The 10,565-nt window shown below is 38.3% G+C and overlaps 1 protein-coding gene across 6 annotated transcripts in view; it reads left to right on the forward strand.

Moving 5' to 3' along the window:
* ikzf1 (IKAROS family zinc finger 1) overlaps window positions 1–10,264 on the forward strand; it is a 21,150-nt gene extending 10,886 nt beyond the window's left edge. Inside the window, exons 4-8 of one of the 6 annotated variants that reach the window (XM_015379937.1) lie at window positions 3,645–3,914; window positions 5,859–6,026; window positions 7,084–7,209; window positions 7,544–7,678; window positions 8,931–10,264. In XM_015379937.1, coding sequence (XP_015235423.1) covers window positions 3,645–3,914; window positions 5,859–6,026; window positions 7,084–7,209; window positions 7,544–7,678; window positions 8,931–9,622 — 1,391 coding nt within the window. In that variant the 3' untranslated portion in view covers window positions 9,623–10,264. The remainder of the gene's footprint in view (window positions 1–3,644; window positions 3,915–5,858; window positions 6,027–7,083; window positions 7,210–7,543; window positions 7,679–8,930) is intronic. The other 5 variants (XM_015379917.1, XM_015379953.1, XM_015379945.1 and 2 more) reach the window with 5 other exon arrangements.
* The last annotated feature ends 301 nt before the right edge of the window (window positions 10,265–10,565 follow it).

The following is a 10,565-nucleotide window of genomic DNA, read 5'->3' on the forward strand; positions in this document are numbered from 1 at the left end:
AAAACACACTTATTTTAAGAAAAAATAACTTATTGAGATTTCTATTTTTTGCAGTGTTCTGAAAACAGCAACTCAGCAGTGGGCTAAGTTTGAAATTTTATTTTATTCTGTGACTCTTCTTTCTAATCATTTATAGAGTTTCATCATAGTAATCTTATAGGGCATTTTAGCATTTTTTTATGTTTAAAGGAAAATTAGAAATTAAAAGTAAACAATAAAAATGTGTTTAATTTGGATGAAGTTTAGGTGAACGTTGACCCCTGTTGTTCATAGGTCAGTATTGGTAGCCCTTCCTATGATTCAGTAGCCATGAAGTAGCCCTCAGCCCTGCTCTACGTTATGAAATCCTCCTTTCAAAAACTGCATTTTTTTCTTTTCCTAATTAATCTTTAGGCCAATATAATCGTAATTATATCAGCCAAAAAAAATTATTATAATAGTTTTTTGATTATTTGATTCATTTAAGGGTAAAGAAAGCAAAAAAAAGCAGAAATCTATAACAAATGGCTTCTTAATTTAACAGATTTGTGTCAGAATTTACAAATTCAAAGACTACAGGTCTACAAAGAGCTTATACGTCGACAGTTCTTGGTTCGGCACCTAGAGCAGCAGCTTCTGGCTTTTCTAGAGAGGTCTTTCCTCCTGTTTGCGTGCCAGCTAGTGTCTCTCATGTCATTCGCTCTGCACAAAAAGAAACCGTCAGAGAGAAGTTTGATGTGCAGAACAGATAAGGAAGATAAGTTCATAACGTGATCCACGCCTGGCTAATCCTTGTGTTTCACCTCACCTCCTGTTAGCAGACCTTTATGTTCCCTCTGTGACTCGTTATAAAAAAAAAAAAAAAAAAACACTGTTTCAGTTACATGTTGTTTTACAATCCCTTTCCCGTGCTTCCCTTTCTGTCACTTCTCCATAATTCTTGGTATTTCAGTTAGACAAGCCCGCTTTCTGAAGCTTCCCCTTTTTTCCATAGATTCCTATATTTCATGATTTCCACTTCTTCCTCTTCGGTTGTACAAACAGAGGCGAAAGCATGGGGAAATCAGGCTGCTGCTGAGATGTGCAAACCACAGTTTGGTAGCTGTGGGACTTGCATGATCCTCTCACACATTTCTAAATGTCCTCTGGTAGGAAAAGCAGGAGAAGGCGGTTTATTGCACATGAAGCTTCTCTTTTCTGATTACTGTGGAAAACCACGAATCAAATAAAAAGCCCTTATATATTTGTGGTTGGCATTTATGCATAGGCTTAGAGTTTTTTTTGTTTTTTGTTTTTTTTTAACTAGGCTAAGGTTTGCGCCTATAAGTAAGATAGTAAGAAGTGTTGCTCTGATAGTTACAGTCCCTGTAGTTTGACACTGCTTCCTGTTTCCTGTTTATCATGCTGTCATTTGCTTCACCAAAGTGTGATGGTGTGAGATGATCAGCTCGTTGCAGCAACTCATTTCTGACGTCCTGAATAAGCAGGCAGGCCTTCCACCTGTGAGTCCTGATAAACTCGCCTCCCCCTGCAGAAAGCAAAGAGAAACAGCCTGTAGATGGGTAGGTTGACCCTCGGCTGATTTTGGCTCACACCAAAAAGCCTAAAATAGGAGGGAATTTCTTCAAGCAGCACATAGAAAATGTCGCAGCCTGTAGAGAACGATCCTGTAGGTATTTTGCAGTGCAGAGTTGTTTTAAAATGAGTCATTTCCAGCAGGAGAAATTAAAAAGACGAATGAATAAGAAAATTAAGGGATAAACATAAAATAATGAAGCAACAGCAAGTCAAGACATGTTAGATTAAAGTGTCCTCCAAATGTATTTACACATCTCAAATATTTCCACATTTTGTCTTTCATTAGAATCTTATGCGATAAACCCAAAAGAAAAGTTGTACTTTGTTTTAAAGCAGAAGTAGAAAATGATTTTAATGAATAAAGAAATGGAAAGTGTGTCAGGCATATGAATTCTGCCTTCCTTACTCTAATGTCTCAAAACGAACTGCCTTCAGAAATACCCTGTGTTTAATATAGTCTCAGGATAAATAAAGATGTTTGAAGGATTTAGAGGAATGTTGCAGAACATTAGGAATAAAATAGAATGAAAACCAGGAGAGCAGAGAGGTTTACAGCAGGGTTAGGATCTAAAACAATAGTCTGATATAGTGAGAAACCTACTAATATATGGATAACAACCTAAACCGTCCCAACATTCTTTGACCAGAGAAGCAGCCAAAAGGCTCATGATGGTTATACACTGTAAAAACCAGCCGATATTTACTCTCAGTTCTATTCAGTCAATTTTAATATTTGAAAAAATAAAACAAGAAAAAATAAGTCAAGTGTACAAAAATGTAAACGATTCAGTACGGAAAGGCCTCAGGGTGGCTTCTAAACCTTGATCTTTATGTTGTAACATCAGTATAAAGACTGTACCTCCATCCAAGGCTGCAAAAAAAAAAAAAATCAAATAAATAAGGAAACTAAATCCTGATTGTTTCAATGCATTTAGATTTTAGGAACTGATTTTGGACATTGCAGTGTTATCTTATTCTGAAGGGCTCAGCAGAGCTGTTACTTCCTGGTGCATGCTCTCCCATTGGCCAAAATCTTTGAGTAAATTTTTTTTATTTAATGTTGCATTTGCTACAAAATGCAACAAAAAAAATTGGATTTTCCTGTTATAATAAATTATAAATATATAAAGGTGTTTTTATCATGGATTGTATTTACCATCAATCAAAATCACTTTTTTAGAGTGTGGGAAACTTTTCTGTTGAAAATTAACATTCTGTATCACTCTAAAACACGGCAGTGGCAGCATCATATTTAAGGAACGCTATGCTTTACTCAGAGTTCAAAGGAATATGGACGAAGAACAATACTGAAAAAAAAGATTATTAGAGTTTGCAAGAAAAAAAAATATTAAATCAAACAGTTTCTTTGCCTGATTTGAACATTTTACAAAGCAGTAGATACAAAACCCTGCAGCTGAAATCACTGCAACGAGCCGTTCTTTCCAGTATTAATTAATAGGGAATGTAAACAAATGCATGCCACACTTTTCAGATTTTCATTTAAAAAACAATTTTGAAAGCCTCCTTTATTATTCCACTTTGCTACTATGCATTACTTAGTGTTGGTTTGTTGCATAAATTCCCAATTAAAGTCTAGTATTTGCAGAAATAATGCGACAAAATGTGGAAAAGTTTGTGAGATACGAATACTTTGGGGAAGTTAATGTATAATAAAGCAATGAAGCGCTCCGGTCATAAAATAATATCTTTACAGCAATAATTAGTAATTAGCTTCTCAACATAACAAAGGTTATCCCAGATCCTGACAGAAAACCCTTTCTTGTAAATGCAGATAATAAATATGAGAGCAGAAATGAAACCTTATCAGTGAGAAAGAAAATAACCACTGAAATCAGAATCAGAGTAACTTTTAGGAAATTGGCCCCGATGACCAGAATCCTGCAGGTTTTAAATGAACTTATGAACTGAATGAATCACAAAGTTTCAGGCTGTGAGGAGAATGAAAGGATTCATTTAAATATACCAGGATGATCATGACTCAAAGTTCCCATCTTCTAGAGTTTTACATGATAACAGAACTATGAAGGTATTCTAAACCGTGGCCCCCCCCCTGCCCTCTTTTCCAGCCTGTAACATTAAAGTTGAGGCTCGCAGTGATGAGGAGAGTGGGCTGGCCTCTGACATGAATGGCGTGGAGGAGGAGGAGTGCGCGGAAGACTTGCGCGTGGTCGATCCCTCCGGGGCCAAGGTGAACGGCTCACAGCCGAGTCCCGAAGCCAAGGCCTTCTCCTCGGCTGGCGGTATCCGGCTGCCCAACGGGAAGCTCAAGTGTGATATCTGTGGGATAGTTTGCATTGGCCCCAATGTGTTGATGGTGCACAAGCGAAGCCACACCGGTAAGCCGCCTGCAATATTTCTTGCTCTTCCTTTGCACCCATGTTTACTGTGACTATGAAAGGGAGGGGACTGTGTGGTGTTGCGCTTCCTGTTCTTTTTAAGATCTGATAGAGGCATCGGCAAAAGTCTCAGTGCGGTTTTGCACTGCATTTTTTTAATATGAGTAATTATAAAATGTAGCAGAATGCCCTCAATTCTCCTAAAAACTCCTATGCATTGATGAGCACAACATTAGACACAGATAAATCAGCCGGCTGCAGATCAGACACTGATTCATTTCAGTCAGTCAGCAGGTCAGCTACGAAAAAACATCATTTTCTTCTACCTTCTGAATAAAATGCATGAAATCTAAGAACTCCCAACATCTCCAGTCTGCAAAAGCAACAATCAGCACATTTTCATGCACTTTTAAATCATAAAAGTGCATCAAAATGTCATGCACTTTTATGCATCACATTTTGTATAAAGTTTAATGATTTTTTCTAGCTTAAAAAAACAAACAAAAAATGATCAAAGAACCTGCAGAACATAATTTCTGGTCTTTGTCTAGATGTTTTAATCATGGAGAAGAAAATAGCGATGCACCAATAAATCAGAAAGAAAACACAACTCATTTATCTGCAGGTCAAATATTACAAATTCTACTTTTTACAAAATGTAGAATAGTTTTTTGTTTATATATGATAAAATCTAGAAAAGAAAATGAGGCTCACTCAAAACCAACCAGGTACCAGTATCAGCCAGGAAAAGCTTAATCGGTGCAAATAAACAATCTCTCCTGTCATGCATGACCGATTTTCAGCATCACATTTAACATTCATCAGTTTTCACTTAAAGATCTCCTAATAACGACCTGACAAACCCTAATTATCCACTAGTTACTGTGCAAAAAACACAACCTGAGTTCAGAAACAGGATATCTGCTGCAGATAAATGGAATCTACCCCAAAGCGACAATTATCTGACTATTAAAAGTTTTTCAAAAATTCAGAATTGATATGCTATTGTAATGGAGCCAAACCAGTGGTGGGGAACATTTGCGAAAAAACCATTTAACTGTCAAGCTTCTGAAACTAATGAAACTCAAAATGGAAGAAAGGAACACTTGACTAATGTAAATGCAAAAGAAAGTACCCAAAGAGATATAATGAAATGGCTCCTATTTAAAAAGAAAATATTCTGCACTACGTCTTTTGCTCCTGAAATGCATTTTTAATGATTTTCCCTTTATATTTTTGCTGCTTCACTGGCGACTCTTATTTTAAGGCGGGCTTTTGAAAGAAAAAAAAAAAAAAAGAAGGCCATATTATAACGTTTTCAGAGAATGCCACAACACGCGGAAAGGCTGGATATTGGTTTATTCCAGAGGCGCTGATCAGGAAGACTGGCTCTCAACACAAACTGTTTCCCCAGCTTTATTCAAATGAGGCTGAATTTGCATGGTGATGTGGTGCTCTTATTTTAGAGACGAAGAAGAGGCAAAAATGAGATTTTCAGATCAAATTGACCTAAGCAATGGTGCATTACGGAGCTGGCAGGCTGAGTCTGAGAGGCTCTTGTTCGATCAGAGCGCCAGGAGTCGATGAGGCAGGGGGAGCACGGAGAGATGGAGTGTCGCTGCGCTGTGAAACCCTCCCACCGGCTGCTGGATCGCTGTCTGCCCCGGAGACGCTCCATCATCCAGCTTGTTCTGGCGCTCAGAGCGCTTGTAGATCAGTGACCCTGCAATCCTGCAGCCGCCAGCTCTGCATCCACAGAACTTTGTGCTTGAACAAAACAGTTGAGAAGAATTAAGAGGGAAAGATAAAAGTAATCGGTTACATAAACAAATATATATTTGTTGCAGCTGTAATGCCCCCTTTATATTTCCCATTTCTTCTACTGTATGTGTTTTACCTCTTTGCATTCAGGAGTGTTTGTCTTCTTTCTTCTGTTGCCTTCAGGCGAACGCCCGTTTCAGTGCAGCCAGTGTGGCGCCTCTTTCACCCAGAAGGGTAACCTACTGCGTCACATCAAGCTTCACTCAGGGGAGAAACCCTTCAAGTGTCACCTGTGCAGCTACGCCTGTCGCAGGAGGGATGCCCTCACTGGCCATCTGCGCACCCACTCAGGTAGGCATGCAACGTCCACCCACAAAAACATAAAAAACTTCTAGGAAAACTAAGGGCTAAACAACTTCTGCTGTGGACTCAGTTCTTTTTAAGGGGAAGTTGACAGCATGGAGTTATGGTGCCTTTTTTTTTCTCTTTTTTGCAAATGCTTTGCAGAAGTATGTGCTAATGAAATTTGGTGTAAACAGCCTACTTGCTCCAAACTGTTTAGCGGAAGAGCAAAAGGATTACCTGACAGGAAAGAGCCGTGCATGTTTCACTGCATTAGGAAAAACAGAAGCTGCCAGGTTTAAAATATCAGCTCTGATCTGTAGCGAATCCTTATTCTGAGGCACAGATAGAAAACATCAATCTAAATTAAATGTCCAGTAAAACATGCAAAAGAATGAGAACTAAGATAGAGTTATAGCTTTGATTTTATCATATCAAATTTCAGATTATTTAACCTCTTTTATAATTTTTTAGACAGTGACTAAGTTGATTACTTTTATTTAACTATCCATATTAGTTTATTTTTGTTTCAGCTGCAGAAATCTTGTTTTTACCTATTTATATACTTTTTATTAACCTATATATATATATATATATATATATATATATATATATATATATTTTTTAGATAAAGTTGAAATATTTTTCTGAATCATTTTACTACTATTTAAGCAATTCTGACCCTTTGTTTGGAGTTGAATTTAAATTGTAAATTACAATAATTACAACATTTTCCAAACTCATCATTTTAATTGCTATATTTATTTATTATCTTGCATTACTTAATATTATGTCAATATTTTTATTTAATACAAACATATTCTATATTTGCTTTTTTTAAGTATTTAGTTTGTTTCAGTTGTTAATCCCATATTTATTCTTAAAACCAACTCAAAGCAATCTGATTTTTTTATTAGTAAATAAGAAACATAAATTGAAAAAAACCTTCTTTAAAGGAGAAAACTTTCCTATAAAGAAGTCAGTTATAGAAATATGTTTATCATAAAAAGTACATCCTATTTATATGTCTTTATCTAGATCTTTTTTTCTCCTTTCTGCTTTTTAGTCGGAAAACCACACAAGTGTGCTTACTGTGGCCGGAGCTACAAGCAGCGCAGCTCCCTGGAGGAGCACAAGGAGAGGTGCCACAACTACCTCCAGTGCATGGGACTGCAAAACACCCTCTATACGGGTTTGTAGCTCAAAAACCTTCCTTTCCTTTTCTTCTGAAATATCATACCCCAACAATACTGATCCGTCTGAGTGCCCTTTGTAATCCACATAATATTAGAGGCATGTCTGCATTCTGTAGGTATTTGACTTTAGAACGCATGAGCAAATACTCAGTTTATAGACCAAGAGCTTCACATGTCAGAACAGTCCGCTCTCTGCCCTACATACAGTAGATATCTAGAAAAATACCATCTGGCATGTATCATCAGGTTCCACCTCATCATCTGAAGAAAAAAAGAACCAGTTCAAAATTACTCTGATGCTAAAATCTACTTTTCTGTCTTGCTTTCCAGTAGTAAAGGAAGAAAGCAGCCAGAATGAGCAGAGGGAAGACTTAAGCCAGACGGGATCTGACAGAGCCTTGGTGCTAGACAGACTAGCTAATAATGTAGCTAAGCGTAAGAGCACTATGCCCCAGAAGTTTGTGGGTAAGGGCTGCAATCTGCTTCTTTTGTGTGAATAAAATGCTTTTATTTTTGTTAGCAAATTGGTGCAGCAGCAGCAATGTCCTTTGTGTTCGTTATGCCAACTGGGCTCTGCACAGTGCATGCATGCCGACTTAGTCTGTTAGAATATCTTAAGATAGATAATCAACTGTTAGATAGGCTTAATAATCCTAGCAAAATAAAAAGGAGGAAATGTGACATGCAGGTGCAAGACCAAAAAAACAAAAAACAAAAAGAAAAAGAAAAAATACCAAAAAATAAAAAAAAAAAAAAAAAAAGTAGCATATTTTGGGTTAAAGGTTAGAGAAAAAAGAATTTTTGGACAAGTGAGACCAAAATTACTGCAAAGTTTCCGGCCTGAACGTACTTTTTTGATGCTAATACCTAGAAAGCTCACCCCGAACATGCCATCCCACTGCTAACACGGTGATGGCGTAGCCATGCTGAGGGAAGCTTGATTTTGTAGATGCTAGGAATATAGTTGGAGATACGTACAGGTCAAGATCCTAGAAGAAAAACTTGTAGAAGCTGCAAAATGCAGAAGAACTGGGCGGAGTTCACCTTCCAATAAAACGGCTTAGATCAATGCATATTTATGTCCAGTTAAGAATATGAGGATTCATGTTTGAAGATGATCTTCGTTATTTTTTTAACCAACATGAATGATGAAAACTAACCCAGCCTGTAATGGGGTGGTGGCAGCATCATGCTGTGGGGATGAATTTTCTTGGCAAAGATACAGAAGCCGGTCAGAAATGAAGGTTAGGTGGATGGAGATTAATGCAGGAAAAAAACAGAAGCAGAAGAAGACTTGAGAATGGGCTGAATGGTTCGTCTTCAAGGAGAGCAGCAACACTAAAAAAAAAAGAAAAAGAAAGATGGTTGTACTAATGAGAGATGGCAGGCTTTAATTATAATATAAAAAACAAAAGATATGGATTGGTCTGACACTAAAATAAATTCAGCTTTGGGGTTTTAATTTGTGGGAGTTGGTTTCTGACTAACTTAGACAACTTTTATTGTCATTTTGTATATACAGAGTGTATACAAAATGAAATTTCATTTTATACAGCTTCCAGACAGTAAATGAACATTTCCATTCCATAAAGTGCAGCAGTGATCAAATGTAAAGAGCAACCCGGAGAGCAGTAGGCCTCCTAAGAAGATGGCAGGATGTCAGTGAATGTTGAAGGTTGTTGGTGAAGTTTTTCTTTGTTTCTTTTTGGCCACTCAGGAGACAAACGTCTGTCTGATCTGTCGTATGATGGAGGATCAGGAGAGCTCATTCAACCCCACGTCATCGACCAGGCAATCAACAGCGCCATAAGCTACTTAGGGGCCGAGTCTCTCCGACCTCTGGTCCAGACCTCCCCGGCTTCCTCCGATGTCGGCCTCAGCTCCATGTACCCCCTTCACAAGTCTGCCACCGAGGGTCACGTTGGCACAGGCTTGTCGGCCAAAGACAGCGCCGCCGAGAACCTGCTGCTGCTGTCCAAGTCAGCCACCAGCGACAAGGACGGCTCGCCCAGCCACAGCGGCCAGGACTCCACCGACACCGAGAGCAACAACGAAGACCGGACAGGCGCGGCCACCGGCCTCATCTACCTGACCAACCACATCACTTCGGGGGTGAGGAACGGCGTGCTGCCGCTCGTGAAGGAGGAGCAGCAGAGGCAGTTCGACGCCATCAGGGCCGGCATTGAGATGGCCTCCGAGGGCTTCAAGGTGGTGACGTCGGATGGGGATCAGGTGAGGGCGTACCGCTGCGAACACTGCCGCGTTCTCTTCCTGGACCACGTCATGTACACCATTCACATGGGCTGCCACGGCTTCAGAGATCCATTCGAGTGCAACCTCTGCGGCCACCGGAGTCAAGACCGATACGAGTTTTCGTCTCACATAACCCGGGGGGAGCACCGCTACTGAGCAGAGAACACACAATACCACGTAAACATCTGCAATAAAAGTGTAGAAATACGTTCTGTAAAATACACTGGAAGTTTTTAAACCATGATGCATGTTTGTTGATATATGGATATATGACTATTAAACCTTTTTTTTTCTTTTTTTAGATAGAAATGTTTCAGAAAATATGAACAACTGTTGTAGAAAGTGCAGCCAAAATATCAATGGACCATTTTTTTATTAAAATGAACAGGAAAACAAAAGACTTGCACCAAAATATAAATAAATAAATCAATGCAAGCAAAACACTGCAAACACTGGAGTTTAATACAATCAGTAAAACCTAAAAAGGTGAGCAGCTGCAAAACGTCTCAATCTGTCACCTTTAGCTTGTCTTCGTGGTATTATTTATGAAACATTTACATGCTTGTCTATTTTTTTTCCCTTATATTTATTACAGTGATCAATGTTTTGTGTTGTAGAGTAGCATCTTTTTTCTGTTCAGCTGTACTAAAATGTGTGTGAGAGGAATTTTGTGTCTGCTGCTGGAGGCTGTTCATGTAAAGGATCGGACTGAATCTGCTGTACTGGAAACTAAAAATAAAGTTACCATCATTTGAAGAGAGGGTTATGCTTTCATGATGTCAATAAAGGATATTTTATATATGCAAACGGAGTGGGTAAGTTTTCTTTAAGAAAAGTCATTTATATGTCAAAATCCTTTAATTAGGTAGAAAAAAAAATGATTGGTGGAGCTTCACTCTCTGACTTTGGGAAATCTTTAAGTATTAATGTCAATCAAGATGCCGCTCGGTTCAGAGCTGTCAAATCAATTCAAGAAATGCCAAGTGACTGACGTCCGAGTAAATAAAAAGAAAAAACAGTTTGGAGAAAATGTAGATAGAATAATTCTATGATATTAATATTTTAAGTTTGTATTTTTCATATCATCTGATAAAGTAGG

This window comes from Cyprinodon variegatus, unplaced genomic scaffold, assembly GCF_000732505.1.
Source record: "Cyprinodon variegatus isolate N-32 unplaced genomic scaffold, C_variegatus-1.0 Scaffold11, whole genome shotgun sequence".
Taxonomy (NCBI): domain Eukaryota; kingdom Metazoa; phylum Chordata; class Actinopteri; order Cyprinodontiformes; family Cyprinodontidae; genus Cyprinodon; species Cyprinodon variegatus.